Source organism: Sturnira hondurensis, unplaced genomic scaffold (genome assembly GCF_014824575.4).
Source record: "Sturnira hondurensis isolate 20B ecotype Veracruz unplaced genomic scaffold, ASM1482457v3 Scaffold0004711, whole genome shotgun sequence".
NCBI lineage: Eukaryota > Metazoa > Chordata > Mammalia > Chiroptera > Phyllostomidae > Sturnira > Sturnira hondurensis.
Window position 1 is genome coordinate 1460560 of NW_028077342.1, and position 27806 is coordinate 1488365.

Sequence of the window (27806 nt, forward strand, 5' to 3'; positions counted from 1 at the left end):
AAGACTTCTAAGCATCAATCTGGCTAATGATTAAGTTAAGATTAAATGATGCTACTTTAGGATGGGGAAGGTGTAAAGCCATGTACTAAGCTATGGGTATTAAGAGGTACTAAGCTAATTAGAAAATATTGTTGAGCGCTGGCTGGTGTAGCTCAGTGGATTGAGCGTGGGCCTGCAAACCACACGATCCTGGTTCGATTCCCAGTCAGGGCACATGCCTGGGTTGAGGGCCAGTTCCCAGCAGGGGACTCATGAGAGGCAACCATACATTGATGTTTCTCTCCTTCTCTCCTTCCCTTCCCCTCTAAAGATAAATAAATAAATAAAATCTTTAAAGAAAAAAATTAAAGAAAATATTGTTGAAAATTGTAATGGGAAACATACACACAACACACACCCTGTCTTAGGTCAAAGAGATGGTCTAAATCATTGATACTCAAGGTATAGTCCATGGGCCACCAGCATCACCTGAGAGCTTTCTAGAAATTTCAAAATATTAGGCCTGAGATTCTGTATTTTTATAAGCTCTCATGTGAAACAGATACTGCTAGTTGTTGGACCACATTTTATGGGTAGTAGGGCTTTAAATTACTTCTACTTCATAAGGATGCTTATTGTTGAGAATCAGAAAAGGAACAGAGGCTTCTCTACCTAAAAGTATTGAGGAAAATTCCCAAGTGGTTGAAAATGACTAAGATGACTAAAGTTAACTTGAGGGGTGAAAGGTCATATAATTCAAGCTATGAAAAGACCCCTAGAATAGGTCCTTTGAAGAAAAGGTTTTACAGCAATTTATTACTTGAAATTTTAAGAAACTACTATATTAGAAAGTATATACACCCAACTCTTCAAGACCCTTTGAAACCTCATGAACTTACCCATGTTTCTTGCCGTGGTGCACCAGAAGCCTCCACATAGATCAGGTGAGTTGCAGTAAGATACAGAATCCCATTAGATAGTGTCTTACCCGCAAAATGATCCAGTAATGTCACATTTTCTACCTGTTATTGGGGGTGGGGAGGAAACTGATTAATTACAAGTGTTGAGTTGATGGCTTAAAATGAGATTATTCAAAGCCATTTATTAATGCTGTTAATTTGCTACAGAACTTCTTTGAGGCCTTCTAGTTCCTGCCAAGGTGTTAAACTGATATGATCTGTTTCTTTTTCCTAAATCAGCCCTGGAGAAACTATAAAAGTGAGAAGAAAACATGGCTTATAGGAAGGACTAACCTTCTACATGATGTTACCATGATGGGGTAGGTGTGGGTGGAAGATAAACAAGACATAGAGCCTATTGAGATAATTATCTCATTGGAAGGAAGTTGCAGTTACTATATGTGTTTATCAATAGGGGTAAATAACAACAGTTTAGATCTTAAGCTAAAGGGCAAGAAAATATAATATATAACTTTGTATAAAGCAGGAGAAAACTCGATCTATCCGATGGAAAGCAGGAAAGGAAAACAAAAACAAAAAAGAGTGCCGTAAATGAAAAGTATAAAATGAAATGCCAGAAATAAATCCCAATGTAAGAGTGATTACAACATATGTGCATGAATTAACTTACCAATTAAAAGACAGACTTACAGACTGGATTAAAACAAAAGACTCAACAATATTCAGTCTAAAAGAAATACATTTAAAATAAAGAGGTGCATACCTTGGCTGGTGTAACTCAGTGGATCGAGCACCGGCCTGTGAACCAAAGGGTCACTGGTTCAATTCCCAGTCAGGGCACATGCCTGGGTTGCAGGCCAGGTCTCTAGTAGGAGGCATGCAAGGGGCAACCACACATTGATGTTTCCCTCTCCCTCCCCCTCTGTCTAAAAATAAATAAATAAAATCTTTTAAAAAATTACTTTAAATGCCAATGTTCTGAATATACCAAAGAAAAAAGATTGTTAGTGTGTATAAAAAAAAAGGACCCAATCTGACATTGTCTATATGAACCCACTATATTCTTGTATATGGTATAAATTGGTGATCTAGTTTCATTTTTTGCATGTACCTGTTCAATGCCCCCCCACAGAATTTATTGAAGAGACTATTTCTACTCCACTGCATGCTCTTCCCTCCTTTGTCAAATATTTACCATAAAGGTGTGGGTTTATTTCTGGGCTCTCTGTTCTGTTCCACTGATTTATATTCCTGTTCTCATGCCAGTTCCAGGCTGTTTTGATTATACCATATACAAAAATGAATTCAAAATAGACAAAAGACTTAAATGTAAGCTGTGAAACCATAAAAATCCTAGAAGAAAACATAAGCAGTAAAATCTCAGATGTCTCTTCAAGCAATATTTTTGCCAATATATTTCCTAGGGCAGGAGAAACAAAGGAAAAAATAAACAAATGGGATCATATCAAATTAAAAAGCTACTGCACAGCAAAAGAAACCATCAACAAAATAAAAAGGGAACCCACTGTATGGGATAATATATTTGTCAATGATGCATCTGATAAAGGGTTAATAGCCTAAATTTATAAAGAACTTAAATAATTCAACACCAGGAAGACAAATAATCCAATTAAAATATATGCAAGGGACCTGAAAAGACATTTCTCCAAAGAGGACATAGAGATGGTCTATAGACATGAAAATTTGCTCAGCATCACCAGCCATCAGAGAAATGCAAATTAAAACCACAATGAGATACCACTTCACACTAGTCAGAATGGCCATCATAAACAAATCAACAAACAAGTGCTGGCAAGGTTGTGGAAAAAAGGGAACTCTAGTACACTGTTGGTTGGAATGCAGATTAGTGAAGTCTCTATGGAAAACAGTATGCAGATGCCCCCAAAATTAAAAAATGGAACTGACTTTTGACCCAGATATCTCACTTCTGGCAATATATCCTAAGAATCCTGAAACACCAACTCAAAAGAACCTATGCACCCCCGTGTTCATAGCAGTGTTATTTACAATAGGCAAGATTTGGAAGCAGCCTAAGTGTCCTTCAGTAGATGCATGGATAAAAAAGCTGCAGTACATTTACACAATGGAATACTTTGCAGCTGTAAAAAGGAAGAAAATCTTACCCTTTGCAACAGCATGGAGATTAGTATGTTAAGTGAAATAAACCAGTCTGTGAAAGACAAATACCATATGATCTCACTTATTTGTGGAATCTAATAAACAAAAACTGAAAAACAAAACAGAAACAAGCTCAGATACATGGTACAGATTGATACCCGTTCCAGAGGGGTGGGAGGAGAGGTAGACTGGATGAAAGAAAGTGAAGGGATTAGCCAAAGAACAGATAAACATAAGTAACCCACAGACACAGATAACAGTGTGGTGATGACTGAGAGGGGGAGAAGGCGAAGGGTAGGGGAGGCAGGCAAAGCAGGGGATAAGGGGACATCTGTAATAGTGTAAATACAAAAATAAAGTTAAAAATACTGCTTTAAACTTCAAGACACATATGCATTAAAAGTAAAGGGATGGAGCCCTGGGTTCCCTGGCTCAGTAGATTAAGCACCAGCCTGTGAACTCAAAGGTTGCCAGATCAATTTCCAGTCAGGGCACATGCCCGTGTTGTGAGCTAGGTCCCCAGTTGGGGGTGTGCGAGAGGCAACCGGTCAATGTTTCTCTCGCACATCGATATTTCTCTTCCTCTCTTTCTCCCTGCCTTCCCCTCTCTCTGAAAATAAATAAATGAAATCTTCTAAAAAACAGTAAAGGGATGGAGACAGATATGCCATGCTAACACTAAAAGTTGAAGTAGCTATATTAAGTAAGATTATCAGGGATAAAGAGAGGCATTACATAAAATTCTCCAAGATGATACAACAAACTTTAATGAGGTAAAATGGATAGAAGTGCAAAGAGAAATAAATGAATCACCTGTTATAGCTGGAGGTTTCAACACCTCTCTATTGACAGATCCAGCAGGCAGGAAATCGTTAAGCACATAGTTGAACTGAACAGCACCATCAATCAACTGCATCTAATTGATGTCTGTGGAATACTTCATCCTATAATAGCCTGAATACATTTTTCTCAAGTTCTCCTATGGAACATTCACCAAGATACACCATCTTTTGTGCCATATAATACATCTTAACATATTTCAAAGAATAGAAATCATACAAAGTATGCTCTCAGAACACAATAGACAAACTATCTTCCAGAAAGATAGCTGGAAAATCTCAAAATACATGGAAATTAAACAACACACTTTTTAGTAATACATGGGTCAAAGAAAAACTTCCAAAAGAAATTTTAGGCCTGGCTGATGTGGCTCAGTGGATTGAGAACTGGCCTGTGAACCAAAGGGTCGCTGGTTTGATTCCAAATCAGGGCACACGCTTGGATTGCAGGCCGGATCCTTGGTATGGGGCACATGAGAGGCAACCATACACTGATATTTCTCTCCCTCTCTCTGTCCCTCTCTCTCTAAAAATAAGTAAATAAAATCTTTTAAAATTTTTTTTAAATATTGTGAAATAAGTGAAAATAAAAATTTTTGTGAAAACAATGCTTAGAGGGGAATTTACAACATTGAATACATCGAAATATCTAAAAGTCAGCAATCTAAGCTTCCACCTTAGGAAACTAGAAAAAAGAAGAGCAAATTAAATTCAAAGTAAGAAGAAGAAAAGAAAGAATAAAAATCAGAGCACAAAGTAATCTAATAAATAGAGAAATAACAACAGAGAAAAATTAATGAAACCAAAAGCTAGTTAATTCAGTCAAGGATCAGTAAAATTGTTAAATATCTAGCCAGGTCAACTAACAACACAAAAAAAGAGAAAGAAAACACAAAATACTAATATCAGAAATGAAAGAGGAGCCATCACCACCAGACATTAAAAGGATAATAAATACATATTATAAATAATAGTACACCTACAAATTTGAAAACCTGGATAAAATGGACCAATACCTCTACCAAAGCTCACACAGGACAAATAGATAATCTGATTAGGCTTATATCTATTAAAGAAATTGAATGAATAGTTAATAATATTCAAAAAAACATAGTACCAGGTCCAGATGCGTTCACTGGTGAAATCTACTGAACACTTAAAAAAGAAACTATACCAATTCTCTACTATCTCCTCTAGAACACAGAAGCAGAGGGAATGCTTCCTAACTCATTATGTAAGGCCAGGATTACCCTACTAGAGAAACCAGAAAAGATTTCTGCTGCACAACATTGTACCCATAATTATCAGGACTGTATTGTATACTCTAAAAATTATTAAGAGAATAGGTACTATGATAAATATTCATAACCTAATAACAATAAAAAGGGGAAAAAGTACAGACCAATATCTCTCATGAAGACATAGGCAAAATCATCAACAAAAAATTAGTCTATTATTTTGCTAGGGCTGCTGTAACAAAGTATCACAAACTAGGTAGTTTAAACAACAGCAATTTATTGCCTTACAGTTTGGGAGGATAAAGTACTAAATCAAGGTGTCAACAGGGTTGGTTCCTTCTGGGGCTATGAGGGAAGAATCTGTCCTAGCCTCTCTCCTTCACTTGTGGATGGCCATCTTCTCTCTAGGTCTCTTCATCCTGTCTTCCCTCTAATTGCATGCATGTGTGCAAATTTCACACTAGGGGGCGTGCGAGAGACAACCACATATTGATGTTTCTCTCCCTCTCTCCCTCCCTTCCCCTATAATCTGGAAGAAAATAGTCTAAAAATAAAATGGCACTACATACACATCTATCAACAATCACTTTAAATATAAATGGCTTAAATGCTCCAACCAAAAGACATAGGGGTAGATGAATGGATAAGAAAAAAAGACCCATATATGCTGGGTCTTTATATGCTGCCTCCAAGAGACCTATTTCGGATCAAAGATACACACAGATTAAAAGTAAGGGGATGGAAAACGATATTTCATGCAAATGGAAAGGGGGAAAAGCTGGGGCAGCAGTACTTAACATCTGACGGAATAGACTTTAAAACCAAGGCTACAGTAAGAGACAAAGGGCACTACATAATGATAAAGGGAACAATCCAACAAGAGGATATAACCCTAGTCAACATTTACATATTCAACATAGGGGTACCTAAATATGTGAAGCAAATCTTGATGCGCATAAAGAGAGAAATCGACAGAAACATAGTCACAGCTGGGGATTTTAACACCCCTTTACTTCATTGGATAGATCTTCCAGACAAAAAATCAATAAGGAGCAGCAGCCTTAAATGACACAATAGATCAAGTGGATTTAATTGATATCTTCAGGTAACATTTCATCCCAAAGCAGCAGAATATACATACTTTTCAAGTGCACATGGAACATTTTCTAGGAAGAGACCACATGTTAGGACACAAAACAAGTCTCAATAAATTTAGGAAGATTGAAATCATATCTAGCATCTTCTCAGACCACAATACCATGAAACTAGAAATCAATCACAAAAAGAACACAGAAAAACATATAAAGACATGGAAACTAAATAACATGTTATTAAACAATGAGTGGGTCAACGAGGAGATCAAGGAAGAAATCAAAAGATACCTAAAAACAAATTAAAATGAGGACACAACAATCCAAAATCGGTGGGACACAGGGAAAGCACTCTTAGAGGGAAATTCTTTCTTTCTTTCTTTATCTTTAGAGGGCAAGGGAAGGAGAGAAGGGGAGAAACATCAATGTATGGTTGCCTCTCATGCATCCCCCTGGGAACTGGCCTGCAACCCAGGCATGTGCCCTGACTGGGAATCAAACAGTGATCCTCTGGTTCGCAGGCCCGTGCTCAATCCACTGAGCTACACCAGCCAGGGCTAGAGGGAAATTCTTAACATTACAGGTCTATCTCAAAGAAATAAGACAATGATCTAATAAACAATCTAACCTCACACTTAAAGGAACTTGAAAGAGAACAAAGCCCAAACTGAGCCAAAGGAAGAAAATAATAAAGATCAGAGCAGAAATTTTAAAAAAGAGTCTAAAAAAAGATACAAAAGATCAATGAATCCAAGAGCTAGTTCTTTGAGAAGATTGATGAACCTTTAACCAGACTAATCAAGAAAAACAAAAAAGGACCCAAATAAATACAATCAGAAGTGAAAGAGGAGAAATAACAATGGACACCAAAGAAATACAATGGATTATTAAAAAAATACTACAAACAATTATATGCTAACAAACCGGATAAAATGGATAAATTCCTAGAAATATGCAATCTTCCAAAATTTAATAGTGAAGAATCAGAGAATCTGAAGAGACAGATTACAACTAGTGAAACTGAAGCAGTAAAAGAAACAAATAAAAAAAGCCCTGGACCAGATGGCTTCCCAGGGGAATTTTACCAAACATTCTGAGAACATCTAACACCTCCCATTCTCAAACTATTTCATAAAATTCAACAGGAGGGAAGGCTCCCAAACTCATTTTATGAGGTCAGCATAATCCTAATTCCAAAACCAGATAAAAACATTACAAAGAAAGAAAATTATAGGCCAATATCCCTGATGAATATAAGACGCTAAAATCCTCAACAAAATATTAGCAAACCAAATACAGCAATGCATCAAAAAGATCATACGCCATTATCAAGTGGGATTTATTCTGGGAATACAAGGTTGGTACAACATTTACAAATCAATAAGTGTGATTCACCACATAAACAAAATGAAGGATTATAACCACATGATCACATGATCATATCAATAGATGCAGAAAAAGCATCTGATAAAATCCAACACCGATTTATGATAAAAACTCTCAGCAAAGTGGGATTAGAAGGAACATACCTAAACATAATACAGGCCAAATATAATAAACCTACTGCCAGCATCATACTCAACAGGCAAAAACTACAAGCATTCCCTTAAGATTGGGAACAAGACAGGGATGTCTGCTTTCACCTCTCCTATTCAGCATAGTACTGGAAGTCATAGCCATAGCAATCAGACAAGAAGAAATAAAAGGTACCCACAATGGAAAGGAAGAATAAAATCGTCTTTATTTGCAGATGACATGATACTGTACACAGAAAATCTCATAGATTTCACCAAGAAACTACTAGAAATGATAAATGTATTCAGCAAAGTAGCAGGATACAAAATTAATATCCAGAAATCAGTTGCATTTTATATGCCAGTAACAAACCAACAGAAAGGGAAATTAAGAAAAACCAATCCCATTCACATTTGCTACAAAAGGAATAAAATACCTAGGAATAAACCTAACCAAGGTTGTAAAAACCTGTACTGGAGTTGGACCCTTGCCTAATGTAATGTACAAAAATTAACTCAAAATGGATTAAAGACCTAAAAGTAATTCCAAAAGCTATGTAATTCCTGCAATAAAGGTCAGGGGAAGAGATTCAAGATAGTGGATTTGGTCATTATTTCTTCAAAGTGAATGACACAAAAAGCACAGGCAATAAAAGTAAGTGAAACTAAAGCAAAGGTGGAATTTTTTTAAAAAGAATTACCAAATATACCAAGCATTCCACTTATGAATATATATCTAAATAATTCAAAGCAGGATCTTGAAGAGATATTCATACACCCTTGTTCACCGCATCATTATTCACAATAGCCAAGAGCTGGAAGCAACCCAAATGTCCCTGCACATATGAATGGATAAAAAAATGTGGTATTTATACACAATGAAATACTTTTCAGCCTTTAAAAAGGACATCCTGCCACATGGATATTGTGCTAAGTGAAATAAGCCAGTCACAAGAGGACAAATACTTTATCATTCCACTCGTATGAAGTATCTAAAGTAGTCAAAATTATATAAGCAGAAAGTAGAAAGATGGTTGTTAAGGACTAGGGGGAGGGGTGCTGGGAGAGGAAATTAGTGTTTAGTAAGTAGAGAGTTTCAGTGTTGTAAGGTGAAAAGTTCTAGAGATATGTTGCACAATAATGTGAATATATTTAACACTACTGAATAGTACACCTAAAAATGAATAATAAATTTAATGTTATTTTTTAACTGCAATAAAAATACTCATTTCCAAACTCCGCCCCCCCCCAAAAAAAAACCTAACATATTCCTGTACAGGCTAGGAAGGCATGTATTTCCAGCAGAGTCCCTTGCGACAAGGACAGATACAGAAGGCTACACAGTGGCTGGAGAAAGAGGAGGAAGGGGAGCAAGAAGTATGCAATTGTAGAAGGGAGGGAGGTAAGGTGGAAGGCTAAGGCCAGAGCAGGAGTAGAGTTAATAAACAAAAAGCCAGACTCAGCAGGTCCAATGTAAGATAAAGGGGGAAAAAACCCTATTAAAACCCAGGAGACATTTTAAGGTCAAAACCCCAAATGGAGAAGAAAGTTGCTATGCTCTGAATGTTTGTGTCCCCACAAAAGTCTTATGCTAAAATCCTAATGCCCAATATTACTGTATTTGGAGGTGGGACCTTTGGGGAGGAGATTAGGTTATGAGGGCAGAGCCCTCATAAATAGGATTAGTAGAATTAGTGCCCTTAAAAAAAAGGCTCCAGAGAGATTCCTTGTCTCCTTCCACAATGTGAAGACTGAGTAGCTGACAGTTTGCAACCTTGAAAGGGACTTTATCAGAACCCAGCCATGCTACCATCCTAATCTTGGACTTCCAGCCTCTAGAACTGTAGGAAATGCATTTGTTGTTTATCAGCCACTCAGTCTGTGGTACTTTGTTACAGCATCCCAAATGGATTAAGAAAGAGGAGGGGGGAAAAGAATCCTCAGTAATGTTTAGGCACAGAATAAGTAGAAGAGTAGGAGTGGGGGTGGGGCATAAAAAGGTATGTGGGAAAAGCTACAAGTAATGCTGCAAGAGAAACATGAGTGCATACAATTTCCTTTCCTGATGGGGCAGTTGTAGGTAGGCATTTGCTAATCTGAATGCAGAAGACTATACAAACTTGATAAGAATAGTTTGGTAAAAGCACATGATCTCATTAGCCAATCTACAGTTAAACGAAAGTATGCTCACTACTGCCAGAGGAACTGTGATTAAGTTAATAGGAGAAATCAGTGCCAGTTGGAATAGAGGCTCACTCACTGTCATGAAAAGTCACAATTCAGGAAAAGAATGGGCAAGAGGTTGAGTAGTAGAAATTTAAACTATAAAACATCCATAAAAATATATAAAACCAAAAACCATCCTTAGCTCTCTCCCACCTGTCCCAGGGCAGGCAGACTTGAATGGCAGGAGATGCTCAATGGGAAACACTGGCCACTTGGAAGCTCTACTAAAGCCCAGGACACTACCTAACAAAAGACTGCAATGTCCATGTATGAAGAGTGTTGTGTTCATCTTGGACAGTAAGTAGTACTGGAGGAAGTTTTGGAGTGGAGACTGTTGATACTGAAAGATTTGATATGTACTTCCTTAGGGCTCCACACTGCAGGGAACATGTGTCCATTTACAGGTGAGACCTTATAGGAGACCTGCTTTTATCTCACAGAAACCTGGGTCCTATAGAATATGTGTGTGTGTAGAGCAGAGATGGGGTGAGAGAAAGAAAAAGAGGAAGGGATGAGGGTAGAGACATAAGAGACATGAAGGGAGGTAAGGAAAGGGGAGGGAAGGTAGGAGAGACAGGGAGAGAAAGAGGGAAGGAGACAGGGCAGGGGAGAAAAGGGAAGGAAGAAAGAGAAAGAACATGAAGAAAAAAGGAGAGAAATGACAGAGAACAGGAGGGAAGAAAGAAAGGAGGAAAGGAAGAAGAGGAGAAGAAGGGGAGTATTAGGAAGGAAGAAAGGAAGGAAAGAAAAGAGGGAGGCAGGGAGGGGAGATTGACCACTGCTAGGTATTATACAGACTCTAATTTCCAAGCAGGACACCCAATTGCTTTGTTAGTTTTGCACTCCCTGGTGATAGACAGAGCACTGACACTTACAAAATCTTTGCTCTAGGACAGTGATTTTCAACCTTTTTGATCTCATGGCACACATAAACTAATTACTAAAATTCTGCAGCACATTAAAAAATAAATTTTTTGCCATTCTGACAAAAATAGGTATAATTTTGATTTATGCACACTGGACAGCTATTGTTGTGTTGGCTGCTGTCATTTTGTGTATGACAATTTAAGGGAAAAGAGATCAGTGCCCCTGACCTAATAGGTATCTTATGTTTTAAAAACTCTTGGTGGGGGGTAAATGCAGGCAACTATAATTGAAGAACCATAAAATAACTTAAAAACAAAACCCAAAAACCTCTTGCGGTGCATCAGTGTGCCACGGCACACTGGTTGAAAATCACTGCTCTAGGGGAAGCTGGGCTTTTTTTTTTTTTCCGTTTCCCTTCCAGGAAGAGAAGGAAGGAAAGGAAGAGATCAGGTGCATATCACAGCTCTCAGAATCCATTTACCATCCTGATTTTCCACTGTTGTTGGTAATAACTTGGATACACTACAAAAATAAATACAAATGAGACATCTGGCTCCAGGCAAAATAACAGTGTAATGAGATCCATCAGCAGTACACATGTCCAACATAAGCCCTACCCCATGTGGCATCACCTCGGACAGCAGAAAGAGTTCATCGTGAAAACAGCGGCAGCCCTGCACATATTTGAAAGGCTTTCACCTACTTTCACAACAAGCATCTCTAATTTAAGTCTCTTCTTTGAAGTAATAACTGAGAAAATATGTAAGGGGCAGGAGGGAGGAAAGGAAAAGGTAGAGGGCAAATGAAGTCTTTTGTGTACATACAAAGTCATTTGAAGCAAGTGTTAAAAATGTAACCTAGAAGGCCCTGGCTAGCATAGCTCAGTGGATTGAGCACAAGCCTGCAAACCAGAGGATCGCGGTTCGATTCCCAGTCAGGGCACATGCCTGGGTTGCAGGCTGAGGCTGTTTGCCAACTCCCAGCAGGGGACGCAGGAAAGGCAACCATACATTGATGTTTCTCTCCCTCTCTCCTTCCCCTCTAAAGATAAATAAATAAATAAATAAATAAATAAATAAATAAATGTAACCTAGACATGCCTTGAATTTATGTCTCCTCACACTCTATTTTTCAGCACTCCTCCAATTAAAGCAAATTTGAAACTAGGTTCTATGAAGCTTAGTTCCAACTAAGGATGTTAACTGGTGCACGCACACACACACACAGTGTGGTCAGGATAGGAAAACACTGGGTTAAACATATATAAGTAGGATTCTTTATTACGGGGTTTCTCAGAGATTTTAATGGCGAAAATTCACTACAGATCTCCACAGTGTGTATGGTATCAACATATTTTACCTTGAAATCCTTTTTATTTTTTTTCAAACAATGTATCTTGTGGGACTAGTAATCATCAGGAGCAAAGTTTAGGAAATGCTAGTATAATCCAATCTGCTCACTTTATTGAAGCCGTAGTGCAGGCTTTTGAGTCACGGGCTGTCTGCTTCATATTGTGGCTCTCAGCAACCTGCCCAAGCTTTCTGGGTCTTGATTTCTACATATTTAAAAATGAAGATAATAATGGCATTGTTGTGTTACGTGAGTATATAAATATGTAGTGCTTACATAAAGCATTTAGAATAGTGCCTGGCACACTGTCATTGCTCGATAAAGGGTAGACATTGTTTTATGCGTAAGCAAAATGAAACCTAGGGTCACACAGCATGTCAGTATCAGAGCTGGGACTAGAACCCAGGTCTCCTGACTCCCTGTTCAGAATGGATTTCTCAAATAAAGAAAATGTCTTTGGAGCTCATCAAAAAATCTTTCTGTAACTGAACAGTAAAAAAAAAAATCAGGAGTAACCAAACTAAATATTTAACACATAAAAGCCATAGGGTGAAATATAGTAAACCATTGAGAAAACTTTTTATTTATAATAAAACTTACCAAGTGCTAAAAAAAATTGAACTTCCAAAATAGAAAATTTCTGAACAATGCTAGCCAGAGCAAAGGTGTTTAAATCTATTTATTCAGTTATATATGTCTCTACATTTGTTTACCTTTTCTTTTCTACCTCTTACAGCCAAGAGATCTAGACAACACCTAGCAGTGATCAAAAAAAATCTTTGGAAGTATTACAAAACCTTTAAAAATTCTATGTCTATAGTTATAATTATTAAAATTAACCTATTAACTCTTAAAAAATCTCTCTAAAGCATTCAAGTATTGTACCACAAAACAATATCTAAAAACACACAACCCTAAAACAAATCCCAGTGGTTTCTAGAAATAATAGCAAAATACAAAGTGAGGTCCAAGGAGGTTTTGGTGGTGAGAAATACGATTCCAAAGCTTATAAAATAGTGGCCAAAATGCCAGACCACTGCCATCAGAGCTTCCTGAGTAGCCTCTGTCTTTGCACTGTAGTCCAAGAGCCACTCTGGATGCTCAGGAAAATCTCCCTCTTTGAGACAGGCAGATCTTTGAGACCTGCCAGGACTAGTGTATACTAAAGCCTCTACCACTATTTGGATCAGATGAAAACTGAAAGCAACACACAATTATAGAGCACTTAGTATGTGCCAGGCCCTTATCATACCTTATCTTCATCATAGTCCCAAGAGGTAAGTATTATTCCCATTTCACAAATGAGGAAAATTATATTCAGCATTTGTGTGATCTGGCCAAGAACTCAGAGCTAAGAAATAATAGATCTGGAATTCAAACCCAGCTCTGTCTGTTCATGTCCCCCCACCCCCACCCCGCCCCAACTATGTTACACTATTTTCTTGACTGAAAGAATCAAAGGAGAGCCAAGTGAATTTGGACTTTGAGAACTGGAAGGGGACTACTATCCTCACCTCTGGAAATCACATTTTCTTGACAATAAAAAACACTTTACCCAGTTTTATCTTCATTTATTCTAAGCCTACCTCTTCCCTAAATTAATTTAGGTAGTTTATAATAAAAGAGAGATTTATAATTAGGTTAAAAGAACAGAAAATCAAAGCCATGAAAAGGTAGAGGAAGCAATTATGCTAAGTACAAGGGCTAATGTAGTTAATATGATTGAACACTAAATTTGTTTCTTAGTTTCCTAGAAGTCAAGCCAAAAATTGCCTGCTTTTAGGAAAGCCTCACATAAATAGTAATCTTGAGAGCACATAGGGTGGATTGAAAAGCACTTTGTAAAGAGTACTATAAGGTACTTTTACTTATTACTATTATTATCCAGAATAGCATTCTATACCCATCTGGCACTTCCAACTATTGTGGCTCTTGTTTCCATGCTAATTCCACACAATTTATCAGTCTGAACCAATCGTGCATACTAAACAACAATAAGACAATGCTGGCTCTGCCACTTGCTAAATGTTTGACTTAGCAAGAAACTTGAGCCAGCTGGGCCTCAGCCTTCACATCTGTGAAATGAGAGGTTTGGGCTATGACCAAATGATCTCATTCATTCATTCATTCATTCATTCATTCATTGGCAGATTTACTGAACTCACAAGACCATAAAATCCACTTGTTTTGAGCACCCAGTTCGATGATTTTTTTAAAGTGAATTTACAGAGTTGGATAGCCAACACCACAATTTTAGAACATTTCCACCATGACAAAAGAAACTGCATTCCCAATCCTCATTTAGATAATCTTTTTAAAAAAAATGTATTTTATTGATTATGCCATTACAGTCGTCCTATTTCCCCCCTTCATTCCCCTCCACCCTGCACACCCCATTCCCCCCTCTTTAGTTTATGTCCATATGTCACAAGTTCTTTAGATTCTATATTTCCCATACTGTTCTTGCCCTCTCCCCTTAAATAATCTTTTAAAACATTCTAACTTTTATATTCTACATTTGTAGACTTACAAAGCTTTAGCAGCTCTGCTACCTACAGAACCAAATTCTTTTTTTTAAGATTTTATTTACTTATCTTTAGAGGGGAAGGGAAGGAGAGAAGGAGAGAAATATCAATGTATGGTTGCCTCTCATGAGTCCCCTGCCGGAAACTGGCCTGCAACCCAGGCATGTGCCCTGACTGGGAATCGAACCACGATCGTGTGGTTTGCAGGCCCGTGCTCAATCCACTGAGCTACACCAGCCAGGACCAGAACCAAATTCTTCAATCTACAAAATGTATCTCTCCAACTTAATTCCTTGAAACATCTCTCTCACTGCCTTGCTCAAATGAGTTATCTGCCCCAGAGCTTACGCTCTTGTACTTCTCTTGGCAGGGAGTTCCTCTCACCTCCCCAATCTCAGAAGAATGAAATCCTATTTATTATTCAGACTTAGCTTAAATGCCATTCCTTCCACAAAGCTTTCTTACACCTCATCTACAACTGGAACCTTTTTTTCCTTTAAACTCCAACAGTATTTCATTTGTCCCTCTTATGAAAGTTCTCACTTTCATCCTTGGATCTTATGCTTGCTCTCATCACTTTACTTGATTGAGAGATCCTAGAGGGCAGTTGCTATGAGACAGCTAATACCCTAACAGGTCCCATTGTGGGGTTTTGTAACTAATAACTAATAATGATGACAGTAATTGATAGCTAAATTAAGCATCTATGATGTACCAGGCAATGGTCTAAGCACTTTTACAAATATTAATTCATTTAATCCTTATAACAACCCTGTGCAATGGGTACTATTATTATCACCACCATTTTACAGATGAAGAAACTCAGGCATAGAGAAGGTACATATTTGCCATGATCACAAATTTAGTAAAGTTTTAGAAGAGTTGAGATTCAAATGCAGACAGTCTGGCTCCAAGCATATACTCTTAATCACTACAGTATATATTTCCAAGCCAGCTGAAACTCAATGTTAACTGAAAATCCTAATTAATAAGGTTCCATTCTAGAACAGAAAGGTTATTAAGAATTCTCGGTGCTAACTGACACCTAGGAGAATTGTAGGTGCTAACTGACACACAGAAATGACAGGGTGGGGGGAAGTACAAAGAACAAATTCTGGTTCAGACAGGACAGTCATTGAACCTTTGGGTAGCTCTGATGTGATACAAAAAATCGTTGTTAAATCCCAAGGTTATAACTTAAAAAGACAACTCTCTCACACATAGGGGGTAAGAGTGAAAAATTGGTAATATCTACTTTATCTGAATATATGCATATCTTATGATCCAGAAATTCTATTCCTGTGTATATTCCAACCTAAAAATGTATATGTATACCCATCAAGAAAATATTCTGTTTGTAACAGCCAGAACTAGAAATTCCCCATCAACAGAAGACTCAATAAATCAATATAAACCACAGGTGGCATGTTAACAAAATGGAATGCTATACAGCAAAGAGAATTATCTATAACTCTCAGGAATAATATGAATGAAGCTTTCAAACATAATGTCAAGCAAAATAAGCCAGACACAAAAAATTCATATGGATTCACATATGAATCCATTTATATTAAGTGCAAAAAAGGGCAAACTAATTTATTCTGTTAGAAGTCAGAATAGTGGTTACCCTTGAGAGGAGTATTGACTAGAAGAGGAATGAGAAGACTCCTGGTAAGGTTCTATTTCTTGATCTGGGTGTTGGTTACATGGGTATGTGCAGTTTGTGAACATTCACAAAGTACAAACTTATAATCTATAAAGTTTTCTATACATATGTTATTTTTCAATATAGTTTTATTGAAAGTCTTCCCAAGAACAGAAGTAAATAGAAGCAAAAACCACAAATAAAAGTCCCTTTTGTATTTGACAGGCAGAACTAATAACTGACAAGCTCATGGTTATCTCTTTGACCTCAGATGAAGAAAGCTGAAGTCTCTCCCTTTTGTAGAAATGGTAATTTAACAAGAGAGAGGCCATTTTCATCCCTAGCTATTACTGCAAGCCTAATCCTTCCCAGCAACTTACAATAATAACAAAAGAAAAAATAGAGCTGTGGCAACATACCACCTGTGGGCACTCAAAACCCTTCCAGGCACCAGAAATAATGTCAATTTTATTTAAAGAACTAAGCTTTCATTTGGAGTTTTAATTTGCATTCCAGGATTTATAATACCATCCATGCAGTAAAAGTGAAGTCTGGCCATGATGTACATTAAAATTTTCTTGAGCACTAACTCTGTCTCCCCACCAGTCTGAAACTGAGCACTTTTACCTTTGTTAGGCAAGGCATTTCACTTCCATGGGTCTCAGCTTCCTCATGTGTAACATGAGGGAATAATAATAATAATAATACCTCCCTTATAGGTTGCTTTAAGGATCGATACCTATTTCATGTAAAGCAATTAACACAGTGCTTACCACATAGTTGAATACTCAATATGTTAGCTGCTATTATTATTTTGATATGGGGAGAATAATGGTATCTTCTCCCTTACAATACAGCTAGCCCAATTTATAGCCTTAGTCCCCCAACAGGGAGATTTTAATATTTTAAATATTATAACATTCAAGCACAAGGACAGTAGGGAAATGGGTCCAAATGACATGATCTGGAAAGGAAGAGATCAAGAAAAAGTTAAGGATGGAAGCTACAAGGGATGTGGTTATCTTTAACAGAGAATGGGCTTAAAGAAGATGTCAGGAGCCCTGGCTGTTGTAGCTCAGTGGATTGAGCACAGGCCTGCAAAGCAGAGGATCCTGGTTGGATTCCCAGTCAGGGCACATGCCTGGGTTGCCCGTAGGTTCCCTGCAGGCCAACTCCCAGCAGGGGACGCACAAAAGGCAACCATACATTGATGTTTCTCTCCCTCTCCCCTTCCCCTCTAAAGGTAAATAAATAAACTAAAAAAAAAGAAGATGTCAGGAAAGAAGAGGTTTGAAGGTTGGATGCCCATCACATAGCATCTTGATCTTCAGTCAACAAGGGCACAGAACACTTTTCTAGTTAAAAAAAAGCTTACACACACATTATCTAGTCCTCACAACCAGTCTCTGAAGTGAGCAAAGCAAATTTCACATTTGGTAGAGGAGAAAAGATTCAAATAGGTTAAATACCATAGTTTGCCATGTATAATGCACACTTTTTTGCCCAAATTTTTGAGGAAAAAATAGAGATGTGCACTGTACATGGGTAGTACTAAATTCTGTATCTATATAAATGTTTTAATTTTTTTATTTATTTTTATGTGTTAAAAGTGTAATTCTGGAAAGCAATAACGATATCTATAAGCAAAACAATCCCCTGGAATATGATAATCAGTTTACTTTCTAAATATTAACTAATTAATTATTGAAATAAACATTTTATTCCTGAAAGTTTGAGCCAAAAACGTGGGGGGGGTGGCATTATACACGGCAAAATATGGATAATTTATCCAAAAGTCAGCAGCTAGTAGTTGCGCGGACCAGCATTCGTGACTTCAAAATCCATGCCCTTTCAATGACAACATACTGGACTTAGATGCGGACTTCAGTTAGCCTCCAACATGTTTCTTAAGATCATATAAAACAGAAAACTGTACTTGAATAAGAATTAAATTTAAAAAAAGATCAACAGAAAACAAAAATCAAGCAGAGACTAGTTGTGACCTATTCTCTGATCCTCAGCCTCAGATGGTAGAAAGAAAACTGACAGGAGGGAGTTGGATTTGGAAAGTGCCTGATGTTGGGGAGGACAGGCAAGAGTAGGGTTCGGAAAGAAGAGAAAAGACGTCGCTCTCACTAGGAGTCCGCCGAAAACGGGTACCTACTAGCCTGGCAGTGAATGCTACTTTTGGGGTTTTTGCTCCTGGCTGAGCAGGGCCAGGTCCTGGTAGAACTTGTCTTCCCACAGCTCGGGTGGGGCTGAAGAGAGGCTGTCGCCCCCCCCCCAAACCCACCCACACATGCTGGGGAGCTGGGCTGGGGGCCGTAACGGTTGTCCACACAAGCCCCTGGGCAGGTTTAGGGGCTCAGACGAGTCAAGAGAAGAGTCGGGAAATGCGAGAAAAAAGAAGTAACCCCCCCCCCCCCCAGAGGCAATGCCATGTAGGATATTCAAGAAAGGCGGTGACGAGTACGGGGACTGTGTGTAAAAGGGGGTGTGCGAAGTAATGGCTGGGGTGTGTTGCTAGTGAGGGTCACGGCTCCGGGGAACGGTTGGCGCAAACCACCTTAGCTCCGTGCTGCCACCGCCAGCAGGAGGGTTCTAAGGGGAAAACTTGAGGGAAGAACTCAGTTTCCTTAAAAGGGGGTGCGAAGTAAGAAGAGACAATGTGGGTCCGGGACGGGACAGGGAATGGGACGTCAAAGAGCATCCAGAGGAAATGAGGGGGTGTGCCCGCACTCCGGGCTAAGTACCGACAGGTAACTACGGGCTCCCCGCTCAAGACCGACAGGGGATTTCGGGCTCCGGCCTCGCCTAACTCTTCTCCTTACCTTCGGCACCGTGATGTGGTCCATGACTGTGGTCCCAGCTCGAACCTCTCAGCCCTCCACAGGCTGCCTCCGCGGCCAGTTTGCCTTTGCCGCCTCGCCGGCTCACCCAACCAGAGCTCCAGCCCCCGCCCTCCGATTGCCGCTAACGCTCTCAGGCTCAAGTTCTCGTCACTTGATCCTCGAGGACTTTCCTATCGCGACAGTTCCCCGCTGGTCGCTCCCGCCATCTTGGTGTCTGGCAAATGCCCTTTTCCTTGGAGGAGCTGAGTTCTGATTCAAACTCCAGGTTTGGTCCAGGAGTTCTTAAGTTTCAAACCCAAGTACAGCCACCCTTCTCACATCTTTTGATGCTGTAAGGATTCTGAGCACCAATATCATTTTACTAGTCTCTAATGTTAATAGTGATGACACCCTGCGGAGATACCAGACTGGACTTTCGTGGCAACTGGCTTTCCGAAGAGCTTCTTAGCTGTCATACCGTGAGAAAGTCATGATACAATATATTTTTTAAATGGTTTATAAGCATATCCTCCTCTTACTCCTTTCCTTTACAAGTCTACTGCCATTAACCTAGGTATGGGCTGGACAATTGCAGTATTGTCATAACTTTTTTCATCACAAATGTGGTAAAAGTGTTACTGGGGAGATGGCGGGTGGGGTGGAAGCAGTGGGGACTTCTTCACTTCCTCAGTTCTTGCCTCCAGTGCAAGTGCAAGAGAAGAATTCAATCCAGAGACAACCATATAGTGGAAATGAAATAGTAAGTTTATTTATACACATATAGTGGAAATGAAATAGCAAGTTTATTTGTACACTTGAGCAAAAAAACTACCCCACTATTTAGGGTCCAAGAGTTCTACACTTTAGCTAGCTTCTAGGTACCTCTTTCTCCCCCTTCTAGACCTTGGGATCAATATAGTTACAAAAGCTTTCCTTCTCAGGCAGTAAAGACTTTTTGTCTTAGTGAAATTGCTATAGAGACTCCTTTTCCTAGCACAGAACCTCAAGGACTCCCCTCCTCCTGTGCTACCATTGCTTGTGATGTTTGGAATGCCCAAAAATCTTATTGGGCTGTGCTCAGGACTGCTGACTTAATGGGTGAGACATGTCTCTCCTCTTTCCTGCCTTGGTTTACTATCTATCCTGCCTAACAAAAGGACCAATTGCCCTCTGGACCACATCTCTGATTAGGTGCAGATGGGTGCAACCACTCTGGTGTCTTCTAAATCAGACTTCTAATGGAAAAAAGACTCTGGGCCTTGGAAACCTGAGTTACATTGCCAGGAAAACTCTTCTCTGCGCTCACTCTCCAATTGTTTGATGGCATTTAACACCATCGATTCTCTTTTAACACTTAGACTTTGTTATAAAGTAGATTCACTGTCTTCATCCTTAACCTTTCCTTTTCTGCTTCCCTCCAAGCTCCTCTTCCTTGTTTAGCTACTTCCCTGGCTCTGTCCTCATTCCTCTTGTATTTTCTTTCCCTTGGTAATCTTGATCTCTTCTTCAAGTTCAATTCTTACCCTCTAGTAGAAAACTCCCAAATTTATATCTCAAGTCCTGTGAGTTTTCTTCTGAGTTCAAATTTCAAACTTCCAACTATTCTCACCCAGTTCCACTTGGGTGTTCTTGCTAGCATATTAAGGGCACAATGGCCAAAAACCAACATCTTTCACACCCTTTTCCTGATCCCTGAACTCTCACACCTCTGTCACCTACTATTTCTCAGGTTTTCCTTGTCCCTATTAATGCCATCACAATACACCCAGTTTCTCAGAAAAAAAACCAAAAACACTTCATTTCCATGCTGTTTGGGACAGTAAAAAGGAGGGTAGACTCCAAATTCAAAGTTCGGCTCTGCTATTTACTAATGGTATGTGATCCCAGGCAAGCTACATATGACCCTGGGCAAGTCACACAGCCTCTCTGCATCTAAGTTTTATCATCTGTAAACCCATTCTAATAAGGTGCTTCTGAGGATTCAAAGAGGTAATATATACAATACAAGGTGACAGGAGCATCTTAAGGGCATAGTGAATACTGACAGTTACCATTCCTTCCTCAACTCAATTATTAAAAATGTCCATTCTTGCCCTTAACAATATGGCTCAATTGGCTAAAGGTTGTTAGTTCAATTCCTGATCCAGGTGCATGCCTGGGTTGTGGGTTTAATCCAGTCGGGCATGAGTGAGAGGCAACTGATCAATGTTTCTTTCCCTGTCTTTCTCCCTCCCTTTCCCTCTGTCTAAAAATAAAATATTTTTTAAAAAAGAAAGAAAAACATTTTCTTGGCCCACATTACTCTTGACCTTCCACCTCCCCCATTTCTCTGTTGCATTTCATAGCAAAACCCCTCCAAATATTTTTTTCAAAATTCACTCCTTCCCCCCATTTCTCTTCCTCTCCTCCATTCTCTTGAAACAACTGTAGTCACATTTTGCCCCCAACCCCCCCCACCAAACTGCCCTTGTCAAGCTTAGAAGTAATTTCCACATTGCAAAATCTATTACCCAATTCTCTCCTCTTCTTGTCCTCTCAGCAGTCTCAGATCACTGTCTTCCTCTTGTACAATTATTTTTTTTTTTGCACTCGACTTTAGGGACACTACTGTTCTTCTTTTGACTTTTCTTTCCCAAGCTCCTTTGCTGTTTATTCCTCATCTTACCTATTTCTGCATATTGAAATCCTGCCAGGACGCAGACCTTTTTTCTCTTCTCCACTTACTTTTATTTCCTAAGTGCTGTCATCCAGTCCCATGCCTTTAAATACTATTTATTTCTACACAACCTTCAAGATGTTGTCTCTAGTCCTGATCTGTCCTCTGAGCACTTTGACTTACATAATATCCAACAGCCTGCTGTACATGTCCATTTGAATGTCTTATAGGCATCTCAAACTTACTCTACCCAAAACCAAACTTTTGATTTCTACCTACATCCTCAAATCTGCTCTTCTGTAGTATTTATCTCAGGAAATGACAACTCTATCCTCCCAGGGGCTCCAGCCAAATGCCTTGGAGGCATCCTCTTTCTCACATCCCAAGCCTGACACAGAATCAAATCCTATCAGCTCATCTTTCAACACAATCTCCAAATCCAACCTCTTCTCACCCCAGTGCCTTCACCCAAGCCTTTATCTTGCCTGGATCATTGTTGCAGTTCAGTTTCCATGTTTTGTCCCTGTCCTCCCTAGAATTTATTCTCCACATAGCATCTTTCAGTCTCTAGACTCTATAGTGTTGTCACTTCTTTACTTAAAACATTCCAGTTGCACCCCATCTCAGGACAAAAGCCAAACTCTTTTTTTTTTCAATTTTTTTATTTAATTATTTTTCAAGTACAGTTTTCTGTCTATTACTCCCATCCCGTCCCACCCCCCATCCTCCCCCCTCCCTCCCATTTCCACCCTTCTCAGTTGTAAAAGCCAAACTCTTAATCACAGCCTATGAAGCCTTACATATGATCTAAGCCCAGTACCTCTATGACTACATCTTTTATTGCCCAATTCTCTCTCAGTTTATGTGATATTGGTCCCCTTGCTGTTCTCAAATATTCCAGACATGCTCTTGCCTCAGGACCTTTACACTTGCTGTTCTCTCTGCCTAGAATATCCTTTCTCTAGATATCCATATGCTCACTCCCTCATCTCTGTCATGTCTCTGGTCAAGTGTCACCATATCAAAGAATCCTTACTTGAGTACCTTATATAATGTAGAACCACCACCACTCCTCCAGAATTCTCTACCCTCCTAACCCTTTTCCTTCATACTTATTAACACCACTTGATATACTATAAATGTTTTTGCTATTTATTATTTGTCTCCTCCTCTAGGTTGTCAGCTTCATGAGGGGAGGGACTTTGGGTTTATTGCTTGATCTCCAAAGTCTACCATACACCTGGCACACCGTATGTACTCAATAAATATTTGTTGAATAAATAGATTTTCAAAGCTATCCTAGATTTTCTCCACCATTAATTTCAGCCATTCCTTCTAACAGTCCCTCTTTAAAGCGAGTTGGTGTCATTTCAGAAGGAATTAAGGCACAGGCAATGATTTGCTAGAGGCTGCAGAAGAGCCAGAAGTCAAATTGGACCTACAGAAGCAAAGAAAGCCTGGGAAAATCTTGAAGATGAAAATATTAGACTCATAAAGTATTTTCAGTGAAAGGGATACTATTTTCTATTTATTATTTATTTCTCTCCTTCCATTAAGATGTCAGCTCCATGAGGTTTTTCTTTTCAGTACTGTAACCCAGTGCCTAGAACAGTCTTTGGCACATAGTGAATGATTGATAAATACTTGCTGAGGGACTAGATGATGATGAATGACTCAAAATTCACAGCTGGTGTGGGGCAGAAGATAAACTAGAAGGAAAGAACCTAGAGCACAGGTGGCAAACACAAAGCCCTCTGGCCGAATCCCCCCCCCCCTCCTTGTTTTATCCTGTTTGCACCTTGTTTCTACCCGGCAGCAGCTCAGAGCTCTCACTTAACTGTTCAGGATTAGTTACATTTATACAGGCCTAAAGTTACATTCGGCCCTTTGAAGGCAGCCGCAAGGCTGATGTGGCCCCCAGTGAAAATGAGACTGACACCCCTGAGAGGCAGGGAAACAATGTAGAGGCTATTTTGGTCGTCCCCAAAGCAGTTGTGAATGGTGAGCCTGTGGTTTTTTGACTTTGCACCTAGAGCTCGAGTCTCAGCGAGATTAGCCAACATTGGAGATACTAGTTGCTGCAGCAAATCTCACTCGTCCTTCTATATATCCACACTTCCAACTCATTTACTCATTTATTGCCCACTTACGTTCTACTTCAAGGGCTTTTTCCATTATTAAGGGTTGGTGTTCTTCCCATGGTATCCTAGGAAAGTAAGTAGGTATATCCCCCATGAACCCAGCCATCTCATCAGCTAGAGACACAGCCTCAGAAAGCTACTGCCAAAGGTCACCCATGATCTGGTGGAGGATGACCTCTTAGAATCTGTGTGACCTCACTCCTGCTCCAGAGGTAGCTGGATAAATCACAGCAGAGGGCAGCTGGGTCATAACTTCACACAAGTCATCAAGACCTCTCTCCACCAGAGGTCTGCAGCAACCGACTGTATTTTTAGCTGGTTTAAGTCCCTGCTTCTCAGTCATCTTGAGCTAATTGCCATCAAACATCTTTTGAAGACCAACTTGCCAGAAGGCACTTTGTTCATCATTAAGAGACAGCTTACTGAAGTCATGCAGCACTTAAAGGACATTAGCCCAGAGGTGTGCGAAGACTATCACCCTCTTCCCGAAGAGTAGGATGTGCTGTGCTGTGGCAATTAATCACCAATTCTCCACCCTGATTGTTAGTTTATTATGCTGAAGGCAACTTGTTCTGGGCAGCCCAGGAAGAAATTCAGAGCTTGCTGGTGAGAGCATGGAGAGAGAAGTTGTTTCTTCAGGGAATCACCCTTGGGGGTACTAAATGCTTGCTGATCCTGGACAACCTGGACATGGAGGGCAACATTACCATAGACCTCTGCAACAAAAGCCAGAGTTGGGGCAGCCAGGAAGTGACAGTAATTCAGATCAAGTCTGTGTATCTTGTGTTGATAGGACAAAAAGGACCAGAAGGATTGCTTCTCAATCTGAATGCTTTTGAGATGGCAGATTACATCGGAGAGGTCCTTCATCAATGCGCTGCCCATTTCTAACAAAAGAAAAAGGTGATGTTGTTTGACCTGGAATTTGAGTTCAGTTTTATCTGTTTCTCTTGCTAAATTAACATGGTAGTGAAGGAAAAAGAAAAGGAGGTCTCATCAGGTTTGCAGGAATGTGTGGGTGTAAGTATATCTGTGTGTGCTTGTATATGTATTTTTGTGTGCGTTGGGGGATGGGTAAGAAATTTGGGGTTCTTAGCCTTTTTTATACCTAAAACATCACCCTTCCCTTCTCAGCCCCTGGACGAGAGAATACTGAAAGTAGTGGACAGGGGACTAGAAAATCTTGGTTCTAATACCAACTGTTTCTCAACTTACTATAAAATTTTTCTTTCTCTGAGCCTCAGTCTTGTTTTTTGTTCAACGAGGAGTACACTATATGTCTAAGAGCCCTTCAAGCTCTGGAAATTCAGAATTTTGTAACCTCACTGTATTCTTCGAGGTCCAGCTCAAGCACTACCACCTCAAGGAATCTGTCTCGATACTTGGGGCTAACTTTGATTTGAACTCTGAGAGTACTAATTTTCTGGATTATTTATTTGGCCTTTAATTACACTCTGCCCAACATTTCTTGGATGAATGTTCTATGTTCAAATTTAACTTTCACACACATGTTAGTTATTTTTGTTTCTTAACTTGATTATAATCTCTTAAAGGGCAGGTGGTGTGTCTTCTACTTTTCTCTTTCTCTCCTGGGATAACCCAGCATGGGAATCTGCCAGGAGAGCTCGTTACATGCATAAAATCACTTATCGGAAAAGAAGAAATTTTTCCAAACTGGGGTTTCTGCTGGGTGTGGGTGATCCAGGATGCTTGTGACTAGATTTTCTTCTTCCAAGTTGTAGCTCACTTTCGGACCATTTATCTGTTCATTGTTATCACCATCACAGAAAGTATCGGTGGGCAGGAGTTAAGAAAGGAGGTGAAACATTCTAACAATTTGATCTGGCTTATTGCTGACAGCCCTGGGAAAACTGGGGTGAGAGAAAGAAGAAATGAGAAAGATGAGGTTGCGTAAAAACCATGGTGCTTATTTGACTCTGCTGTCACCAGTGGCCAGGAGCAGTGAGTATAAAGAACCCTCTTCTGGCTGGCATAGCTGAGTGGATTGAGTGCAGGCCTGTGAACCAAAGGATCCTGGTTCGATTCCCAGTCAGGGCACATGCCTGGGTTGCAGGCCAGTTCCCAGCAGGGGAACCATGAGAGGCAACCATACACTGATATTTCTCTCCCTCTCTCCTTCCCTTCCCCTCTAAAGATAAATAAATAAAGTCTTTTTAAAAAGAACCCTCTTCTGTGTTAATCACAAGGAACCACCTGTACCCACCCCCCAACCACACAACCTCATGAGTTTGCAAAGTTCCGGGTTTCAACATGGAGTTTGTCAAAAATTTCTACATCAGTGACATTCAATACAAATATAGTGCTAGTCACATATGTAATTTAAAATTTTCTGGCAGTGACACTAAAAAAATTTGAACAGGTGGACTTAATTTTAGGAATACTTTTATTTAACCTAGTATATCCAAAATATTATTATTTAAACCTATGATCAATATAAATATTATTGATGAAATATTTTACATGTTTTATGCCCAAAATTCATAATCTGGCCCTGGCTGGTATGGCTCAGTGGATTGAGTGTTAGCCTGTGAACCAAAGGGTGGCCGGTTTGATTCCCAGTCACGGCACGTACCTGGGTTACAGGCCAGGTCCCCAGTGCAGGGAGCTCAGGGGGCAACCACACATTAATGTTTCTCTTCCTCTTTTCTCTCTCCCTTCCCCTCTGCCTAAAAATAAATACAATCTTTTAACAAACGTCTGGTGTGTTTTTTACGCTTGCTACACATCTCAATTCAGACAAACCTCCTTTCAAGTGGTCAATAGTCACAAGCATCTAGTGGCTACCAGACTGTGTGGCGTGGGTCTAGGGCAACCTCATCTAATGTTTGACACCCCTCTGCAACGTTGTGCTACTACATCCATCCACCCATCCAACCAACACACTCTATGCCAGCATTGGCTGGCTAACTCATTAATGAAAATGTCCAAAAAAGAAGCTTCATGGACAAAATCCTAATGGAGATAAATTGCAGGACAGTGAAGTAAATGCTATGAAAAATTCGTGTTTCCAAATATGTATCAAGCCCCCGATATGGGTCAGACACTGTTGTAGACTCAGCAGTGGACAAAAATACACAAAAACTAATTGCTCGTGGAGCTTACATTCTAACGGGAGAAACACAATATGTGTCAGGAGATGGTATAAGTGTCATGAAGACAAACAAAAAACAGTATAGACTGCAGGGGTATCAAACTCATTTTCACCAGGGGCCACATCAGCCTTGTGACTGCATTAAAAGGGCCAAATGGCCCTGGCTGGTGTAGCTCAGTGGATTGAGCATGGGCCTGTGAAGCAAAGGGTTGCTGGTTCGATTCCTAGTCAGGGCACATGCCTGGGTTGCAGGCCAGGTCCCCAGTAGGGGACACATGAGAGGCAACCACACACTGATGTTTCTCTCCCACTCTTTCTCCTTCCTTTCCCCTCTCTCTAAAAATAAATAAATACTTTTTAAAAAAAGGGCCAAATGTAATTTCAAGTCTTTAACAGTTAAGTAGTTCCATTTATGCAGTCCGAAAATTATTTCAGCCCTTTGAAGGCAACCACAAGGCTGATGTGGCCCTGGGTGAAAGAGTTTGACATCCCTGGTATAGAGGGTGATGGAGGGTGATAGAGAGTGATGAATGAGACTATTCTAAATATGGAGGTCAGGGAAGCCTCTCTGGAAAGGGGATATCTGTGCAGAGAGCTACGGAGGTAACAGAGTGAGCCATGTCAAGAATTGGGCGATGTGTTGCAGGCAGAGGGAAGAGCCATTTGGAGGCTCTGAGGCAGAAGCATGCTTGATCTGTGGAAGAACCATCAGGAGGCCGATGGGATTGTACCT

The 27806-nt window shown here is 39.7% G+C and overlaps 1 protein-coding gene across 1 annotated transcript in view; it reads right to left on the reverse strand.

Moving 5' to 3' along the window:
* Positions 1–19188, reverse strand: part of MTMR8 (myotubularin related protein 8) — a 73148-nt gene extending 53960 nt beyond the window's left edge. The window contains exons 1-2 of the mRNA XM_037046000.1: positions 19165–19188; positions 879–1001 (exon numbers count right to left, since the gene is read on the reverse strand). Of these exons, the coding sequence (XP_036901895.1) occupies positions 879–1001; positions 19165–19188 (147 nt within the window). The remainder of the gene's footprint in view (positions 1–878; positions 1002–19164) is intronic.
* Between the last annotated feature and the right edge of the window lie 8618 nt (positions 19189–27806).